General features: G+C 34.4%; 1 protein-coding gene across 5 annotated transcripts in view; it reads left to right on the top strand.

Moving 5' to 3' along the window:
• The window catches only part of ASPH (aspartate beta-hydroxylase), a 110,115-nt gene that overhangs the window by 24,823 nt on the left and 63,513 nt on the right, over positions 1-21,779 (top strand). For all 5 annotated transcript variants that reach the window (XM_021389058.1, XM_021389057.1, XM_021389061.1 and 2 more), the window contains exons 4-8: positions 15,382-15,471; positions 17,126-17,200; positions 17,662-17,823; positions 18,975-19,034; positions 20,333-20,389. In XM_021389058.1, the coding sequence (XP_021244733.1) occupies positions 15,382-15,471; positions 17,126-17,200; positions 17,662-17,823; positions 18,975-19,034; positions 20,333-20,389 (444 nt within the window). The remainder of the gene's footprint in view (positions 1-15,381; positions 15,472-17,125; positions 17,201-17,661; positions 17,824-18,974; positions 19,035-20,332; positions 20,390-21,779) is intronic.

Here is a 21,779-nt window from a genome sequence, read left to right as displayed (position 1 = left end):
AATAAATAAATAAAAAGCAAGCTTATCTCCTTTCATATCAGATACGTCTTTGTTTTTATCTCTTTTTTTTTATACCCTCAAATTTGGAGTTAATTCCTGAGAATCAAGTAGCATGTTCAAAAGAAAACAAAAAAACAACAGTGAAAGAAGAAAGTTCTAAAACCCTCAGCATTCAGTGTAAGCAAAATTAAAGTAATGCATGATAGAATAACTGTTATGTGGCACAGTGTGGCTGTGACAAATTTTGTTTAAATACTGTTTCCTTTTAAATATTATTCTCAGGTGTCTAATGCAGAGCACTCAAATTTCAATATGATGGTTAATAAAAACAGAAATTGGCTGATTTTAAGTCATGCAGGATTCATAAGTCTTACTGTTTAAAAACTTTCTAAAAGTAAATGCTACAGTAAGAGAACTGAATAAGATGGATTTGGTTTTAGGATTAGAAACAACAGTTGAGAAAGCAAAGCTGCCTTCTGTTTTTAAGCTTTTTACATAGCGTTGTGCATGTTTATTGTCCAAGTTGCAGCCTATACTTTGAAAAACTGAACTTTCCTAACATCTTTCTGTTTCCTAAATAGCTCTCCTGTCAAGACTGCAGTCTGTGACATGAGTTGTCTTTCACAGATCCTCCGGTGACAGTTTCCTCTTTCCACCTAACTGCTGTCCTTTTTTTCTCTCTTTCCTCTATTCTTGTGTAGGCCTGACCAAAGATGGCAGTAATGAAAATATTGATTCCCTTGAGGAAGTCCTTAATATTTTAGCAGAGGAAAGCTCTGATTGGTTTTATGGCTTTCTCTCATTTCTCTATGATGTATTGACTCCTTTTGAAATACTAGAAGAAGAAGAGAGCGAAGCTGCAGATGATGTTGATGGTACGTCACAGAATGAAGGGGTTCAGGGAAAAAAGACTTGTGTTATTTTGGATTTACAGAACCAGTGACTGAGAGACTAATTTGATTGGCTTTCAAAAATGTCCATGAAATCATCAGTCTTTATATGACAGGAATTTCAGGCATTGAGGGGAAACTCCCAACTGGACACTCTAAAGATTCTACTGAAGTCAGCCATGCAATACAGTTATGATAGTTCAAACCTTTCAGTGACTTTTCCATTTTTGTGACAGGAAGACTAGTAACACACAGCTGTGTAAATATGTAGAATAAAACATCTGTCTGCAGTTGTGTAGTTGGTTTCTGTATGTGCTTCAATTTGTGCATTTTGTGCACAAAACTTACAAAACTAAATGTAATAACCTCTACTGTTAACATTATAGCATTTGTCTTTCTACAAAACGTTAACTGGAGCATTTTGTAACAGCTTTAATTGTAAAGTATTCTGGCATGACTGCATTATGTAAATACATATTTGTTTGTTAATCCTTAACACAGACATAACAATGATAATTCTCTTGTGAAATTTAATTTTAATAAATAATTCATTTTATGATTCACTGATCTCTCAGGCAGACACTTTTTACTTGATCAAAGAAAAGCACTTTGTTTAAAAGTGCTTGACAGCTTTACAAAGAGGTTCATTTCTTAGCTTACATTGTTTTCAGAATGATACATCATTTTATGGCCTATTCCTCCTATCTGTTTTCAAAGTAACGTTTCAGTCATTTTGCTTTCTTCCTCCCCCTTTTGTGTTCTTTTTCTTCTTGTATACTGATCATGATGCAAGGGCTATCCTGATTTTTTTTTTTTAGTATTTTATTTAATTAATTATTTTAAGGTGGACCTTTTGTGGAAGTGGGAAGCTGTGATTGTATATTTCTTATGTAATACTGAATATATTGAAGATTAATTAGAAATTAGAATGTAATGTCTTCTATTCCTTGTTAAATTCAAGAATTCTGTCTGCTATCATGAAGTTACTGGTATATAAGGGGTAGTTTATAAATGTATTCTGCAATCTGTATCTAATCCTAAAAGCTGGAACTGAGCTGTAATTATAAAACAGGAATAGTGTACTTAATCAGATGATTATTATTCTTTTGTTTTCTTGTTTTATTCAAATGCTTATTGTTCAGTGTTTCTTGCTACGATTACGTTTGTATCTGTTTGCCATATGAAGTTTATACTCAAATTTTAACTCTATTGTTGCAAGCTGAAATTTCAATCTCTTTTTAAATTAAATGAGTTTTCAGTTGCTTTGGCATGGCAATTTTAAAGCTATTTAATTTGCATGTTTCCAAGCCTAACCTGATCGTTAAATCAACCCACTAAAAGAAGGTTCTACTCAATCTTTAAAAAGTAATAAGGTGTTAGAACTTGTTTGCTCTTATTCTTTTTGATATAACAAAAAATCATCAATGGTGTGTGTTGCTGTCAAAACTTTCTTCAAGTTTAAGATAAATTGATTTTAGTGAATTGCATAAATTGTTGTGATTGCAAGCAGGACTTGGCCAGTAAGGGTGGTAATAGTTTAGATGATTCTTCAATCGTTTGAAATTAACTGAGGAAAACAGAACCTAAATTTTTAGTTTCTTTGATAGTCACTTACATAAAGCACAGTTGGTATGTTAATTTTCCAACAGAAGGCCAAAAAAGTTCAAAGTACTTAAGAATTAAAATGACTTTAGAAAGTAAAGCTGCTCCTTTTTACCTACAGTTTTTGCTTCTAGAACTTTTATTACCTGATTTTACTCCTATTTTAATGTTTTCAGTGTCAAAAATATAACGTGTAAATGAAAGGAATTTTCTGATTTTCATAGCTAACAAAGAATGAAAGTTGGTGATTTATGTGAAATTGAAAACAGTTTTCATTAGCCATTTTCATCTTTGTTACAGGTCAATTAAATTGTAAAGAACTACATAAAGAAATATCTTTGACGAAAGCTGTAATCTTCCAGTTTAGCCAGTGTTTTTAGAATTATGTAGGATGATTTGTGTTGCCCTTTTCTTTGCATTGATAAAAGTTTGTTATAACTGCTGGTCTTCAGCAGAAGTTTACAAGCTTTGAACAAAATACTCCATTATCCTTGGTAGCATAAACTGTTGTTTGCCTTATTATTATACTAATATAAAGAAATCATCAGGGGAAAAAAAAAGACACCTTAATACATGTATGTCTGAGAACATGTATAGCTCAGAACTTGTGGAAGGTTTGAACCCTGGATTTCTGTGACCACCTTGAACAATATTTTATTTGAAAGGAAGAGAGGGTATTTTGCATGGGGGAGGAAAAACATAATGCTCATAGTATATAAAATAATTCAGAGTTGAATAGAATAGACTGGAAAATGTTACCATATTTGTTGAAATAGTTAAAATAATTACGACAACAATTTTTGTCGGTGCAATTTTGGTGGTTTTTTCACCCCAGATATGAGCTTTTTAAGTGCTTTTTCAACCCATTGTTTGAAGGTCGGTGAATGAGGCTTACTAACTGTAGGTTTTATTGTATATTAATCTTGCATTTCAAATGAGTCTTCAGTGACTGGCCTTGGAAGAAATTAACTTTTTATGATAGTTATTCATATGCTTTTTAGTTGTATGGAGAAGTAGAAGAATGCATTGAAACGTTAGTAGGATTTTCACGTCAGTTCATAATAGTTAATGATCAGGTGGGAGAAGAATCCACCTGTATTGTAAGTGTGATTTGATGAGTATTTGAGAGCTGCCCAGAGAGGTGGTGGAGTCTCTTTCTATCCAGAGATTCAAGACCCCTCTGGACAGCTACCTGTGAATCCTATTGTAGGATACCTGCTTTTGCAGGGGGGTTGGACTTGATGATCTCTTGAGGTCCTTTCCAACACCTGTGATTCTGTGATTTGAAAGCTGTTGTGTTTAGCTTTTGTGGACAGATGCATACTATTTTCTTGATTAAATTGCCATCAGGTAAGCAGCTATTGTAATGATGGAGCAGCAGCATGAAATTCATTAAATACTTTATTTCGTGCCATCAGATGGGATGGATTCCTTTAGATGAGCCTAATTAATGCAAAAGACTTGTTGATTCCTAGTGTCTTGTAAGAGATAAGAAACCAGCAAGGTATGTCAGTGACTTTAGAAAATGAACTGTTTTGTGCCCTTTCTTTCTGATTTGGATTTTCTTTCTAAAATTAGATAGTTAAATAAGTATGAGGTTTTAAAGCAACTTACTGAGAATAGATTGAATACTCCTTTTAATTTTTTTGTGCTAATTGTCTGAATTAAAAAGGTGTCTTGCTCTTGGAAGGGTTACAGGCTTTGGTATGTCTGGCAGTCTGCATACAGCTAATGAGTAGAAGGAACTTAGTTTAAGGTAGGTGTATGTTAGCCTTCTATCAGCAAGCTATTTTGTTGGGCAGAAGGCCTTGTAGATCCAAAGCACTATATGCTAGATAATTATTATTTTATGCAGATGCTTATTCAAGCAATGATAGCTTTGTCTGACTTGCAGTTCTTTTGTAGAAGGAAAAGAGGGGGTGGGAGGAAGAAAGGAGGTAGGTATCAGTTTTTGGCTTACAGTTTTATGTTTACTTTTTCAGTTCATGATTTTAACATCCTTTGATAATTTTCTGTATGGTGAGGGAAGCCTTATATATAAAATTAAAAAAGCTAGCTAGTGGAGTAGCATGATTTTATTTTTATTACTATTTTTTTGTTATGTTTAGACTTGATGGGACCATGTGTGTTATGGGAGAGTTGGAATGCAAGTCCTAATGGATAGAGCTTGACACTTTCCGTTTTGCTACTCAGGCTTTGCAAAAATGGCAGTAGGGTAGCAAGTCACTATTTGACAGCTGCTTAGTGCTAAATTTGACCATAAACTTTGTGATGAATGTACCGTAACATTTTCTTTTTCAAATGTAAATGGCTAATCTACATTAAATCAATTTACAGTTGCTTCATGATAGTTTAGCTTAAAAGGTTTTTTTCAGGTATATTTTGTTATGAAATTAATTTATAGGAATTTCTGTGTCAAAGCATTTTTGCATAAAAAATTATCCTAATGTTTTCAGTATCACTAAACGGCTAACATAAAAATCTCATATGCAGTAAGAAGCTCTCACATGGAATCTGTTCTTGAAGAGAAAAAAGTTTCCTCTTTCTTCCTCAACATGATTTTGTTGCATATTTGTAATGCCTGTAGTAGTTAAAGATTTTGGTGGATGAGAAGCTGGACATGAGCCAGCACTGTGTGCTTGCATCCCAGAAGACCAACTATGTTCTGGGCTGCATTAAAAGAGGAGTGGCCAGCAGGGAGAGGGAGGTGATTGTCCCCCTCTGCTCAGCTCTTGTGAGGCCCCATCTGGAGTACTGTGTCCAGGCCTGGGGCCCCTAGTACAAGAAAGACACAGAGCTCTTGGGACAAGTCTAGAGGAGGGGCCACCAAGATGATCAGAGGGCTGGAGCACCTCTCCTATGAAGAAAGGTTGAGGGAACTGGGCTTGTTTAGCTTGGGGAAGAGAAGGCTCTGGGGAGACCTCATCGTGGCCTTCCAGTACTTGAAGGGAGTGTATAAACAGGAGGGGGAACGATTGTTCATGAGGGTGGATAGTGATAGGACAAGGGGGAATGGTTTTAAGCTGAGACAGGGGAGATTTAGGTTAGATATTAGGAGGAAGTTTTTCACGCAGAGGGTGGTGACGCACTGGAACAGGTTGCCCAGGGAGGTTGTGGATGCCCCATCCCTGGAGGTATTCAAGGTCAGGCTGGATGTGGCTGTGGGCAGCCTGGTCTAGTGGTTTGTGTCCCTGCACTTGGCAGGGGGGTTGAAACTCCATGATCTTTGAGGTCCTTTTCAACTCAACCCATTCTATGATTTAAGCAATCAGTTAAATGAAGATACAAATTTATCAACAATTATGAACTATTTACAAATAGTAAATAGAATACTTAGGTTTTAGTAAAACATACCTTTAGAAGGTAATGGCAACCCATCAAAATATGCAATTTCTTCATTCTTTTATATGTGTTTATAAATGTCTTTATTTCTTTTATATTGTCAACACAGGATCTTTGTAACATAGGATTGATTAATTGGAAAACAGAAGGCACTTCAAAACTAGCTCATGAAGAGACTTGAAATGTAATTTAGAATAAAGATCCGTTATTTCAGTTATATGATTTGTAAAATTCTGTATGTTGATTTGTATGCCCCAAGGCTGTAATAGACCCCATCTCTGCTAATGATTTTACTTAAGTACTGGGTTTTATCGCATGCTCCCTGGAATAACTATCTTTCTTGGCTATCTTGGAAAAGCAAAGTGTTTTGACCAATTTCTTGCGTCAGGCTGCTTAGATTTCATAGATAAGATTTTCCTATGCTTTAGTCATTGTATGTGCATGTATGTACATATACAGTCATCGAGTCCAGGTGGAAATGAATATGCAGCATGATTTCTGTCTTGTGATTTTTACATAATATAAAGATTTTGAATAGTATTGTTATACATAATCTTTCTCTAAATGGGTCTATTCATATTATGTTAGAATAGATTATTTGCATAACTATGTCAGGCATTGATTATTTGCTGTCTTAAGACAATTCATTGTATTAAAAGCAGATTTATAAAAATTAAAGCTTGTTTGAATATTTTACAAGTGAGATCTTAATGAACAAGGTGTTTTGTAATCTGCTTTTCAAGATAGCACATACACTTTCATTTTAAAGTCTTTTCGAATATCTCTATAATATTTTTAAGTGTACAAGTCTTTGCAAAGTTTTCTATTTTTTTTCCCTGTCATAACATGCTTATAAGAATGTTATTTCAAAATATCCAGGATCACTTTATTTTACTGTGTACATAGATGAGAGTTTGGTTCCAAGATTTAAATACTGGTTTGTGCAGCTTAGGTATGAACTGATGCTGTAGTGTAACAAAGTTGGAGTCTATTCTTCCTTCTCTATGAGGAAATTGTTTTGTTGTTGTTGAACATCTTGCTTACTGTTTAGTAGTAATAAGATTTGAATAACAAACGTGAGTTAGAACACTGTATTTCGCCAATGATAGCAATCCCTGAGCTCAGCAAGTCCTTCATATCTCAAGTTGAATTTGTGAGGAAACTAATTAGAATATTTTTGTATGACTGGCTCAATTTAAAAGAATTTTGGCGTCATGTCAGTGCTTTGAAAACATGTAAGGGAAACTAGATGCAACTTTCTTGTGTGTGTAGCATTTTCCTTGTTTGTTTTTTAAGACTAAATGTTGAGGTATATTGACGTAGCCTCGGTAATTATGAACTGTTGTCTAGGAACCTAAGATTAAGGGGCCTACGTTGGAAATCCAAATCTTATATGAATGAGAAGCTTAATGCTGTGACATGGGAATATCTTTACTTGTTTAGCAGAACTGTGTATAACTTTTTAAGTATATTTACCTTTTATTAAATTTTAGTTGTTGTTTGGCTAGGAGGTCACATGATTTTTACTGTTAAAATGGTTGTGTTTATGGGATTTAGATCTTAGTGCAGAAAAGCATGATAATCTAGTTCCTTTTTGTAACACTGTAAAGATACCAAGGCTACCTATGTTTTATATTTTGGAGAGGCTTCTACTCAATTTGTACGTGCTTTGTACCAAGTTTCACAAGATGCTGAATGACTTGAATTTCTGTTAGCTATTTTGAGGAAGCAGGATGGTCAGCATCTTTTATCTTACATTGACTGGAGAATTAAGTTAATTTTTTTTAATAAGCTCTAAGTTTTAAATGATCTTAAGTAAAGCAGCAAGTATTTTGACTGAACTGAAATGGCAACTGCCTTTTGGAATATGAGCAATACATCACTGTATTACAAAGTATCTATTTTGCCAAGGCACATATTTCCATTGGATGTAATAGCGCCCAGACATCTGGAAGAAGAAATAAGAGTGAAATAAACGTAATGTATATTGTTACTTTTGTGACATCAAGGGAATAATCTAATCTCCTTTATGTGTTCTGAAGTTTCCTTTCTAATTTTAAATTTTATTCTATTCAGTTTTGCAAGACATAGATTGTAATTAATTGTAAGAAAAGAAATTTGTTTGTATAATGTACGTTACGTAGATGCTTGTAGATCTCTTGAGTTAATATATAGTTGAGAAATTGGTTGTAATTGTATGACACAGTGCTTTCTGGTGAGAGCTTGAGGTAGCTCTAGGATGCTAAGAATGGCTGAAGTAGTGTGCACCTAGTGATGTGGTACTTCGCTTGGGTTAATTAGCCAACCATCTCAGTACCTGTGTTGTTCTTGCTACAGAAAATGCTTTATTCTTAATGAGCTAATGCTTGGTATTTCTCTGTAGCATTACGGTGTGCTATGTAAAGGTAACTTTTTACATGGCAGATTCAACGTTTGTTGAACGTTACAGATGTGTTCGTAACTCATTTCCATTTTGCAATGAATCAGGTGAGGAACCAGGAGGGGTAGCCAAGAAAAAAGCTAAAGTGAAAGGTATTTTAAATTTTTGTGTGTGTGGAAATTTATGGAGATGATATCTGAAATGCATGCATGTTTCAAACACAGATTGCAGGTTATAATGTTTACTAATATTAGCTGTGTTGACTAAGTGTTGTCTAATGGAGCAGCAAACTATTATATCCCCCATTTTACCACCTATTGTCACTTAATGGCAATGTGAGTGCTTTCCTAACTAGACGTTTGTTTTCCTTTTTTCTTTAACAGCAGTTTTGTTGCTTGGATTGTAACTAGTTTATGTTCAGTTCATGTTCTACATGTTTTTAAAAGAGTTCTGATATGTATGCAGATTTTGGTTGGTGTCAAATCTTTGTTATTTTTCATGAATTCATGATACTATTACTTTGTTGTAGTTGGGCTTGATTTCTTTTAAAAGTATGGAGTTAATCATAATTTAATTATTTCATCTCTTTCTTTCTTACGGGAGGAGAAGTTTAGTTAAAGTTCAGTACCTTTCCCTGAGGTTTGCAGGATTAATTGCAGTGATGGTCTTTATAAATTTTCCAAAAACTTGAAGTAAAATAGCTTACAGCCAATTTATGGTGTATAGTTATAATTACATTGCTGTATGAGCAAAAATAATAGTTCAAAGATGTTCCGCGCAATAAAGCGACTTAAAAAGCTAATTAATCTAAACAAAACACCAAATTATTAGATGCATTTCAGGTGTTGAAGCTTTTTTATAGATGCTCAGTTAACTCCACGCAGCATGGTGATGTACGAAGAATACAGTCTCTTTATTGCTTTGAAGACATTTTGACTTTCATATATGATGTGGTTTTGTTTTTTTTCCCTATCTGTATGTGAAAAATGCACATTGCTTATAAGTCTCATTAGAAACAAAATGCATTTGGTGGGGGAAGCTTTCATGCTTACATGAATACGTCTCAGCATCTTTGCATGCAAGTTAATTTTTTTTTTTTGCATTTGATCCACGTTGTGCTTGTTATGAATTCTTGGTGAATTGTGTGTTTCCAAGTTCTTAATAAATGTCATTTAACAGTGTATTCCTGTGTTTTGGAATGTTTTTCAAAGGTGCTTGATATGAGAATGAGGAAATGGTGTGATAATTTCTAAATGCTTTATGCCAAAAAAAAAAAAACTACTGAAAGGAAATAGGATGTTATTCCTTTTAGACTGAGCTGTGTGGTTCAGTTGTTCACTTCACAGAGAAGTTACGTAGGTGAAAGAGGCAGAGAGAAATGTTACAAGTGACTCTAATCTCTGTTCAGTAGACTCAAAAAATTTTTCAAAAAAATTTTTCTCAAAAGTCTGAATAAAAATAGTTATTCTATTTCATGTATAAAATCTTTATTGCTTTCGCTTTCCAGTAAAGTGGGAGTATTAGTACTTATATTAAATACAAATGCTGCACACAGAGATTAATGGAATGATTTCTGAATTCTTTTGAGAGATGGAAAAACATATTTATTCTGGAGAATGCTGACAATGATTTTCAAAACTGAGCAAACTGGAAATGAATATCAAACATCTCAGTTTTGAGAACGCTATTCTGACTATTCAGCCGATACATTATCTAGATACAGTATCACAGCTCCATGTGCTTATTTTCTATATTTCAATTGTACCACCTGAGAGAGAACTCCAAAAAATCCCTTAAATAAATAAACTAAGCTAAACGATTACTATTAAGACCACATATGGAAAAGATGTACAAATTGATTTACTGTTGTTACTTTGATTTCATTGACTATGGTCAAATGAAGTCAAACATCTTTTTTTGGGCTGATTTAGTCCACCCGAACACTGTTTCTTCTTCTTAATTATTGTGTACAGATTTCCTGTATTTCTGGAATACATACTTAGGATACTTTTTTTTAAGTCTCAGCTTAATCTGAGATAACATCAGGAAAATGATATGGTATACACTTCTGTTGTAACAGCAGTGTCAGTTATTATTTTTAAAAGTTGATAAAATCATAGAGAAAATATATTTTGGTGATGTTCTTTACATTTCCAGACCCTACAGGGACTATAGCATTGTCAAAGATTGAAAATTGATTGTTCTTTTCAGACTCACAGACAAATCTGTTTTTAGCATTCTGCAGAAGTTGGTTACCAGCAAGATAATAGAGGGCACATTTTTTCCTAGATCAGTGTTTTATTTGAATGCGCTTATAGGAAGCTGAAGTTACTGTCTGGCTGCATGGTGTGAGATATTGCTAAAAGTCAAAACTAATTTGTTTAAATCGCTCAAGTTTTAAATACGTGTACAAGTTTAATTTGGCACCTAACAAATATTAAGTGTGAAGATGATCAAAGCATTTAGACCATTGTTCATAAAATGTTCTCTGATCTAAGAATGATTCTCTCACTGAACATTTCCTCTTTTTTAATGGAAAAACTAAAAAGTAAAAGAAACAATTAAAGAACCACTCAAGAAATTAAAGGAGAAGCAGGAATCCAAGAAGGAGGAAATTAAGGATGAGGAAGAAAAAAAGAAAGCCAGGAAAGGAAAAGATGCTGCTGAGCGAAAGGAGAAGAAAGCTGGCGATGCGAATAAATTAAAGAAAGAGTCTGAAAAGGTTAAAAAAGACAGAGGGAAGGAAAAGGAAAAGGTTGTAGACAAAAATATAAAACCCAAGGAAACAACAAAAAAAGCAGCTGGTGAAAAGGATGGTACTGCTCAGGTGGGAAAGGAAAAAGAATCAAAAAAGATGGTTAAAAATCCATCTAAAATTTCTGAAAGCTCAGCAAAGGAAGACAAGAAAGAAAAGAAGTAAACAGAGTTCTGACTGTGCTAATTTGGAATGGACTCAAGAATGAGAGATACAATGTATTTATCAGTGTGTTGTAAACATGGCAATGAGAAATTAATGCTTTCTGGAAATAAGCATGAACAAGGGTTATTTTTTGAAAACTGTGCTTTGTAAACACAAAGCAAAAATGTCTGCTGTGAAACTCAAATATGTACATATGTTAATATACCTGGTTATTAATGTGTGTTGAAAACAGGAGTATCCAATTCATGCCAATTATTTCAAGCAAATTCTAAACCTGATTTATTTTTCTTTCTTTGTTTCCATGTATTAAAATGTTTTTTTATTGGTTTGGGACTGAAATTGTATATCAAATGTAAGGTTAAAAGCAATATTAGGAGGATTATCTGAATACATACAGTGTGAAAATACTTGTTTGACAAAAACAACTGAGATAAGCGCTACCAGAGTGTATTGTCATAGGAATTTAGCAAGTAACTGTAAATTATTCCCTGCTAAACTTTGCTTCCTGAAGTGGATTGGGAAGACTATGTTGTATACACATACATAATCCAACTTTATTTATTATGTATAATCGTTAGAACAGTTTCTTTTATTGATCCTGTGACAATGTATTCTGTTCATTGTTCTTTCTTTGCTTATCTTTTAGATCTGAAAACATGATTCATTTTCATTTTTCAGTTAAGTTTTCCAAGGTTCTGATAATGAAGAAAATAAAAAAATCAGACCACTTATTTCAGTTTTGATGGGTACTGTTGGATTTCTATCGCATTTTACGAGTAGGAATTTGCTGCTATTTCTGTAATCTGGCTTAATTTATTAGAGAACAGTTTGTATTTTTTGCAACTCTTATTTTCTTCCAGTAACACTTTTCAAATACTTGATATTTCTGTAAGTCATCTCCTGTGTTAGTTTGCTGTTACAGCTTCTATATACATTTCTGTTACCAAGGAATGATTTATCCAACAGTCTCATTAGAGTAAATGAAGTTAGAAAACATTTCTTGAGACGTGCATTTTGGTATATTATTGAATCTGTACTAGCTTACAAAGTTAGTGGAGGAAAGGAATATTGTCTTATTTTACTAGATAAATAATGTTGCCTAGCATGCTGAAATAATAGTTCTTCAATAAAATTACACAATTCAAACAGAACTTGTAAAGCAATTTGAAGATTTATTATTGTAATACTGCAGTATCATTCTAAAGAAAAAAAACAACTAAGGAGTGAAGCTGAGCATGGTTATATGGTGTAAAATGTTTGAGCATGTTAGTGTGTAAAATTAAAGTCTCAAAGGCTGATTCCTATATTCTGTTCTTGGTTCTGCTTAAGTTTTCTGTATTATTGTTGGAAATACACATATGCCAAACTGTTAATATAGCAAATACATGCTTGTGAGATGCTTTTAGCCCTAGAAGAACAAAAAGCTGTAATAGGGTAAGATGCAGTCTGATTTATTTATTTATTTATTTATAGAGGAAACATTTAGAGAAAGGGGGCTGCGTGTGCATGAGTTCTGTAGTGCACGGCAAAAAGACTTGAAGGAAGGTTTTATTGAATGCATTTGCATAATGAGTGTTCTTTTTCAGGTTTCAGTCATGATAGAGATGTGTTTATTCATGCTTGCTTTATTAGGTTGTAAGAGAGATATTTAGTAGAGGAATACACAAATCGCACCTCTCAAGGAAGGTGGCACAGTGGTAAAAGAACGTCATTCCTATTTTCCTCCCTAATGTGACAGGAGGTATAACTGTCCAGAAGTGAAATTTTAGAGTGAGTTGAGTTTCAGATTACTATACTTTAACATACATGCCCCAAAAGTTTATCTGGTCCTCAGTAAGTTTCTTTTTCAAAGGACATTCTGTTTGAGCAGCACTTAAGGCTGTACAGTGTAATGAGGTTTTTTTTCCATGGATATGTTGTGCTGTTATATATCACTATGAAACATTATTGTCATTTAATTTAATGTGTCAAGTTACAACCTAAGCTGAAAAAATTTCCCACTAGGTAAAAATGAGTGCAACTTTGTTTTAATAAAAAAAGAGTAAATAGCATCTTGCAAAAAGTAAATGACAGTGTTGTATACTCAACAGGATTGAATTGGAATCAGTGATAAACACACACAATAGATGTACATAAAGCGTGAAAGCAAAGCTGAGAGATGTGCAAGCAAGAACAAAGAAATATTCTTCCTAGTCTTTTATTTCATTGTACACATCCTAAATATGTTTTAGCTGTGAAATACTGAATGTCTTTTAAAAATACTTTGAATACATTTATCATTTGTGAGGCAGAATAAATGGTTGTCTGATATTGGGCATGTGTGTTATCAGAAGCTATGGAAACTTACTGTAATAACTGTACATATAAAGGAAGCAAACTACATTTGTGCAAGTAGGGTGGCAACTTTGACTCTTCGAACATCCTGAAGTCTGAAATGATGGTGAACATAAGTAACAGCTTCTCTCCTTCGTATTTCATAATTAGTCATGATTGTAGAAAGAAGTAGCTTCTTGTAGCCATGAATGCTACTGCAATAATATTCCTGTATTTTATATGACATAGGTGAAAGTTTAACTAAAAGTGAGGTATACATTCTGGATTTGACTTCATAGAGGTGGATTCTTAATTACAGTGCTTCTATATAAAAATTAGTTGCCAGATGTAGTATAGATAATAGTAAAAAAGAAAAAACAGAAGTTTGGGTTTTTTTCCTGATTCCATTTTGTACATATAGGATAATGGAGTAAGTACATGTGCATCCAGTGGTGCAAAATAATGAAATCTCTCTAGCGTAGACAAAGTTAGTTGGAGGGAGATAAGCCCTAATTGAGATACGTTTGAATCTGATAGAGACATGATAATATTTCTAAAACCAAACTGACTTGAAATATACTACTTTACCTAAAGATACTTCTACTTGAGTGTTAGCAGTGAAGGAATGCTTATTGTAGTGTGGTTTCTGCTTTGTAAAATTTGTATATATTAAAAAAAAAAAAAAGCAGCTCCGAGTTCTGTATATACAACTCTTTTGAAACTAGTTTGTTTTGGAGAGGGGTGTGTTGTGTGTATTTAAGAAAGTGGATTTATCTTAATAGACCTCAGAACTCAAATGGAGTCTCCAAAAGCTGTCATAGGATCATGGGCTTTGAATGATCCTCAGGAGGTCCTTATTCAAACATCCTGCTCAGAACAGGGTCAACTCAGAGTAAGACCACTCTGTGTGTTGCCCGGTGCTGTCTTGAAAACATCTAAGGATGTGAATGCACCTTTCTGCACAGGCTGTTCTGCTGAGTTGGCTGTCCTCATGGAGGGGAGAGTTTTTCCTTGTATCCACATCTCTTAATTCAGTCTTGCTTGAATCTTTCCTGAGGTGTGATTGAGAGGAGGATTAGGCTAATACTAATACATTCTTTCCTGTGGATTTACTGTCTTAAGATGTGGCATCATCTTTCAAACTTTTCACTGTACTTCATGTAACTAGGACTGTAAGCTGTAACTAATGAACAGCTCATTCTTGAATAAGCGTTTGTCTGAGTAAGATACAAATTATCTTTCTTTCCATCTCTTACCTTTGTAGTGATCATTGCTCTTATTGGTTGTTTTTTTTTCCACGGCATTTTCTTCTAGAAAGATTCAGTGGTATAGATAGTAAGCCATGTTGTGGTGAAACACCATCAGTCATACTTTTCCTGCAATTGTCTAAGTGTCAGGAGAAATTAGATTGACGTTGATGTATTTTGAAGAAACTACAATTCTCTTTCTCAGATCTTCTAAGTTATATCATATGAAAGCATATTCTCATTATGATCTTCATATTCTAAATTTCAAATCAGTTATTTATAAAAATAAGTGATCGTATAAAGTACTTGTTCCCAAGGATTGTGAGGAAAAACCTGATGCCTGTTTTTCTTTTGGATACTAAATAGATCTTGAGAAGAAGCACAGTAATTTGTTCACTTACCCTGAATTAAAGACAGATGCTTAAATTTCTGTCCATATTTTTTCTCATTGTATGTCTGTCTTTATAATGTATACTTGTTTATTATCTCAGTACACTTTGGTCTTTGTGTACACTAAATATCAGGACAGCCCTGCTGTTGTGATTGATTGTTTAAATGAATTTTCAAGTGTTTAATGTCAGTTAATTTTAACATTAGTTGCTGCTAATGTAATTGAAACAACTTATAAGTCAATCAAATAATAATAATAAAAAAGCCTAAAGATAACTTTATAACTGAAAAATGCAGGCCTAAAAGAAAGATCTGTCCCAGAACAGCCAGCATCACCAGTATCTGAGGAGACCATTCAGCCTGCTGAGCAGTCATTTGTCAAATCAGGTAAGGTTTCTCATAAACCACAGATGAAGCAAAAGACCCAATGTTTCATTTGATTTAGAATTCTGTTTCCTTGGTATGCAAACTCATTGTGCTATTTATTTGGGTAGAAAATGAAATCTTTAATCACTTTTATGTGTTGTTTATACATTATAACATTTAACTGGAGTGACTGTTAATAACTCGTTATAAATCAGAGGCCACAAAGAGTTTATAGCTTATATGATGTATAGATGGTACTCTTCTCAGTTCACATGCTTACTGTTAAAACCATATCACAGCAGAGTAACTTTCTGCTGGTGTGCAGTTATGGTTTTCATATGTATGCAACAATATACACAGAGTAACAGCAGATTCTCCAGCTAAAAAATAAAAATTAGATATCAAAATCAGTAAAAATCATTTTCCTATTTGGGGAGGAGGAAAAAGAAAAATATAGAAGTAGCAGTACAGCAGCCATTCCTTCTAAATATGACTGTTATAGTAAGACTGCAGTTTAAGTGATTTGACAAGAATAGAAAGGTCTGTTTAATTCTAGTAACTTTGCATTTCTGTATTGTTTTAAATGAAAACCAAAAAATTGAATTGGTTGATAAGATTAATCAAATATTCACTCTTCGACTAAAACTAATAGTATATAAAAAATAGTGTAAGTACAGCTTTTAGTATTAGAAAAAAGTCACTTAAATATTTAAAAATGTCTCAAATATTAGTAAAATTTGTTAGATTCAAGAGGAATTTAAGGAAAAAAAAATTTATGTCTGCTTTCAGATATACTATTTACATTTTCCTATAAATCATGGCATTTTTTTTCCAGTTCCTGGAAGAGCCTTATTCTGTTTCATTTTTATGTATACCTAACACAGTAATCCACAAATGTGGAGCATATGATGAATATAATGTAATATGGAGTCTGTTTTAAAAGACTTTAAAATTACTTTCCTTAAGTCATTCTAAAATATGTCATTAAGGTGTCATTTCCTTTCCCCTCCACCCCCAGCTTTTTTTTACATACATTTTGATATTTTATTTGAAAATACATTTGGATTGGTTTTGTGCTGTGGAGTTTCTCAATGCAATTTTTCAGTATATTTATATGGAGGCAACTCTTAGTACAAAATCCAGTTATGTCATGGGCTGGCGTATTCGATGATGATCAACTTGTCCCTGGAAATAGTTTGTGATATATTCTGCTATGCCACGAGAAGACCCTGGTATTGTAATATTAATGTTTATTTCCCCTACTTCTAAAACCAACAAAACCCCATTTGTGCAAATGACATTCTGTTGTCAAAAACTGCTACTGATACCTAAATCATATGAAAATAACAGATGAATTCTCAGAAGAGAATTCATGGTTTGTGTAGTTATCTGAAGTTATGAATGTTACTTCCACTGGAAAAAAAAAATGCAGGAAATCCACTGTAGATAAATGCTTCCAATTCATTTCATGCAGTTGATGGAATATTTACTGTATTGGACAGTAAACAAAACCAAATTGTAATTTCATGAGTTGCAGAGGTTCATTTAAATTTCTATGGAAATTGATGGAATTGAATAAGAACTTTTTGGAGACGACTGAAAGCTGCAAGCCTTGCTATAGTGTTCAGAGTTTGCATTTTGTATTTACCTTCACTGCCATTTATGATCCCTTTAGAGCACAAGAATGTTGATGTAGAATTGGAAGAGGAAATTCAGCCTGTTCTTCATGAAGCTCTCCACTCCCAGCCTGGTAATGAATTAACATTTAGAGATCACTGAGGAATTTATAAATTGTGCTCCATTTTTTGATATGCACTCAAGGTAGTTTTACCTACACAAGACATTCTAATCAAATAATTTGTGATCTTCCAAGAAAATCTTGACAATTCAGTCAACAAATCCTGAAATGGTAACTTTATTCAGGGATATTTGGCAGCAATAGTTCAAGTCAAGCAGCTGACAAGAACTTTATAAAAACACTCTGTACAGTGCAAGAATGGGTAAACAGGGATTGTTTTTCTTTGTGAACAGTGAAGACACTGGTCAGTCAGTGCAGATACTTTGGGTTTATACTACTGTAAGAGGCAGACAAATCATGTGTCCTTTGTTGTGGAGTAGTAGAAAAATTGAAAGTTGTGTTGAAACCTGATTGGTTTTTTATTGTAATAATCAGTGAGTGCGTGTTACCTAAAAATTTATATTCTTGATTAGGAGAGGGACATGAAGATGTAGATGAAAGCATAACTGACCAGTGGCAAGAGAAGGAAGAAATACATACAGAAACATTTGAAGCTCCCGCAACAGATGACTTGCTTAGAGAGTTAGAGAATGAAATGACAGAGGATTATGAGATACCAGACTCACTTCAAAAAGGTATTTGAATGACAAAATGTATTTAAAATTAAATGTTTGCAAAAATACAAGCGGACAAATGGAAATATTTCTCATTAAATTGAAGTCGCTTGACTCTTAATTTCTGCTTGCCATAGTGTCTTGGAAAATATTGGGACACTTTAAAAATGTCATGTGTTTTGAAATCCAGGTAGCTATAAATTATAGTATGCTTACTGCTGTGTTGGCTTTCAGACAATGAAATTCATCTGTGTTCCAGCTACACATTTCACCCCAAATAGAAGTGCTCATATAATATCTGAAGTGATATTGTCAGTGAATAATATCTGAAGATTGAACATGCTTCTATACTCAAGGAGTTTTTCTATATTAAATTTTAGGAGTTTCTAACAGACATTCTCAATATACTTCCCTTGTAATGTGGCATTCTTATAGAATGCTGTATGTGAACAATATTCCAAGTCTTGCTGAGAACATAGTATTGTATAAAGGGGATATTCATGCCCTGCTGCTTTGAGATATCAACAGGGTGCTATAAACTGTTATATTACAGCAGAATCATATGTTCTAATTCAGAGTTAGGGAAAAGTACTTCTGAGTGCTTTTGTCTGAAGTACATTTGTGCATATTGTTTGATTGTGCATATATTTTAAGACCTCTTTTTGAAAAACTCATAATGAATGCCATCTACATGTTTTGATTGCTGAAAGTGTGCTGAGATTTTCTTCATAGTTGAAGTAATTCCTTCATCTTTTGGTTCCTCCTTGTTTGTTTGTCTTCTGTTCTTCATGTTGTAAGATAAAGTAAGGAAATACGTCAAATATTCAAATTCCAGTTATTTTAAATCTTTAAAATGATTATTGAGAAGGCAATGTAATGTTTTTGTCTTTACATTTAATCTTTCACGGAGTCAGATTTTCCAACAGCAGACTTGAATTTGGGAGAAGAAAATTTCTTCAGGGATAGTCATCTTTTTCTGAGCAAATGAGTTTAGAGTATATGTATTCTCAGTATAACATACATGCATATTATTTTTGCAATCTATTTGAATATCTTTCTGGCAATAGAATAAATTTACTTACTATTTCTGCTTAGAAAATATTATTATTCATACATAATATTCTGTTAAAGGTTTCAACAAAAACTAGAATTTTTTAATGTCTGTTGTTTAGATGCTGATCTTGTAGCAGATGATCCTGGAGCAACAGAACCTGAAAGATATGAAGTTCCAGGTATAATTTTATTTTTCCAAATTCAGTATTATTATTTTTGTGTTAGAAATGTTAAGAGAAAGCAAAATGCAAAAGGCTAAACTGATTTACTAATATATAATTTTGAAAATGTTTATTCTATAAACAGCTGTTCTTGACAGTATCCTGTTCATAACCTTTCATTCATAACTATTTGATGTGTTACAGCCAATTATACTGTCAGAGAGCCAGTAACCTCGACAGACTTGAAATGGAACTGTCTTTGCACTGCCATTCTGTACACCCTAACTTATCTTTAAAGGTTTTTGAAATGTTAGCTATACTAATACAATTAGCCTCTATTCTTCATCATGCTGTGTTTAATCAGCTCTGCATTCTTCTGGGGGCCCCAGGCCTGGATGCAGTACTCTAGATAGGGCCTCACAAGTGCTGAGCAGAGGGGGACAATTACCTCACTCTGCTGGCCACTCCTCTTTTGATGCAGCCCAAGGTACAGTTGGCCTTGCAGACTGCAAACATACACTGCTGGCTCTTTTCCAGCTTTTCATCCTCCAGAACCCCACAGGTCTTTTTCTACAGGGCTGCTCTCAATTTCTTCTCCCAATCCGTATTATGTTTGGGATTGCCCTGACTCAGGTGCAACACCTTGCACTTTGCCTTGTTGAACCTCATTAGATTCTCATGAGCCCACTTCTCAAACTTGTCCCCAGGTCCGATACTAAGACAGATCCCTGGGGGACACCACTTGACTCCAGCCTCCACCTGGACATAGTGCCGTTGACCCGCAGCACTCTGGCTGTAACTGTCCAATAAAGTCTTTATCCACCAAATAGTCCAGCCTTCAAATTCATATCGTAAAGAAGTGGTGTGGGTAATCTCATCTCTTAGTCAATCTATTGAGATCCATCAGTAGGATATTCATTGATTGTTGGATATTAAAGTTTCCCTGCAATCTGAGAAGCATTTTTTTCTGGATGCAAATAATGCTTCTTCATAGCATAGGCATTCTGTTCCATTTAAATCAAGTTTTAGTGGATTTCAGTTTGAACTAGGTTTATTTTCTTTGTCCCAGTGCTAGTTCTGGGTTTTACATTCCTTTTTTTATACCAAATATGATGGCAACAAAATTTTTTGCCTGATACAGCAAAAGGACCCAGCATCTACCATTAGATTGCTATTTGTCTAGTGTCAAATGTCAATTTGTAAGATTTTAACAGTTTTCAACTAGATAGCTTAATTGAGCTATAGAAAGATGTATTATTGATGCAAGTTAAAATAGTGAATATTGAAAAAAATATTTTTTCATATTTCATTTTCAGTTTCTTATGAATATGATATGGATGTGGAAAACATAGTAAGTGATCCAGAAGCTCCAGGTTTGTACATTTTCATAAATTCAGATTGTAATATAATAACTTATACTCCTTTAAGCAGGCTTCAAAGTTCTGTGTTGTGTTTACTGTTATGTCACAGTTTTATTTTTAAACAGTTTTTTCAAGTAGTATCAAATAAAATTGTTTTTTGCATATATATTACTGTTACAGTTGTATGCAAAACATTCCATGAATCCAATCCACAAACACCTGCATAAGTATTTACTGGAGTAAATAATCAATGAATTATTATGCTAGGCTGGGCTAGGGAAGATGTGGGTCCTCTCCAGAAGGAAACTGTGGACCCTGGTCACAAGGGATATGGAGAAAGCTGAAGTGCTCAATGACTTCGGCTCAGTATTCACTGGCAAGAGCTTTAGCTGCACCACCCAAGCTGCGGAAAGCAAAGGTAAGAACTGGGAGACATAAGATATGCCTGATGTAAGTGAAGATAAGATTTGAGACCATCTAAAGAACCTGAAGGTGCACAAGTCCATAGGACCCTACAAGATCCATCCATGGGTTCTGAGGGAACTGGTGGATGAAGCTGCCAACTCGCTATCCATCATATTTGAAAGATCATGGCAGTTTAGTGAAGTTCCCACTGACAGGAAGAAGGAAAACATAACTCCCATTTTCAAGAACGGTAAAAAAAGAGGATCCAGGGCACTACAGGCCAGTCAGTCTCACCTCTGTGCCTGGCGAGGTCATGGCGCAGATCCTTCTGAAGGCTGTGCTAAGGCACAAGGCAAATCATACCTGACAAATTTGGTGGCCTTTTATGGTGGTACAGCATCAGCCGATAAAGGATGAGCATCTGACATCATCTACCTGGATTTGTGCAAAGCATTTGACACTGTCCCGTACAACATCCTGTCACCAAATTGGAGAAGAATGCATTTGATGGATGGACCACTCTCTGGATAAGGAATTGACTGGATGGTTGCACTCGGAGAGTTGCGGTCAATGGCTAAATGTCCAAGTGGAGACTGCTGACAAGCGACATTCCTCAGGGATTGATGCTGGGACCGGTGCTATTTAACATCTTTGTTGGAGACATGGGCAGTGGGATTGAGTGCACACTTAACAAGTTTGCAGATGGCACCAAGCTGATTGGTGCAGTTGACTGAAGAGGGAAGGGATGCGATCCAGAGGGACCTGGACAGTCTTGAGAGGTGAGCCCATGCCAACCTCATGAAGTTCAACAAGACCAAGTGCAAGATTCTACACTTGGGTCGAGGCAGTCTCAAGCACAGATACAGGATGGGTGGAGAATGGCTTGTGAGCCCTTGCAGAGGATTTGGGAGTGTCTGTTGATGAAAGATTTAACATGAGCGGACAGTGTGCACTTGCAGCCCAGAAGGCCAACCATATCCTAGGTTTCATCAACAGA

Source organism: Numida meleagris, chromosome 2 (genome assembly GCF_002078875.1).
Source record: "Numida meleagris isolate 19003 breed g44 Domestic line chromosome 2, NumMel1.0, whole genome shotgun sequence".
NCBI lineage: Eukaryota > Metazoa > Chordata > Aves > Galliformes > Numididae > Numida > Numida meleagris.
Note: the sequence above shows the minus strand (reverse complement) of the source record. Positions and strands in the feature narration are given on the sequence as shown.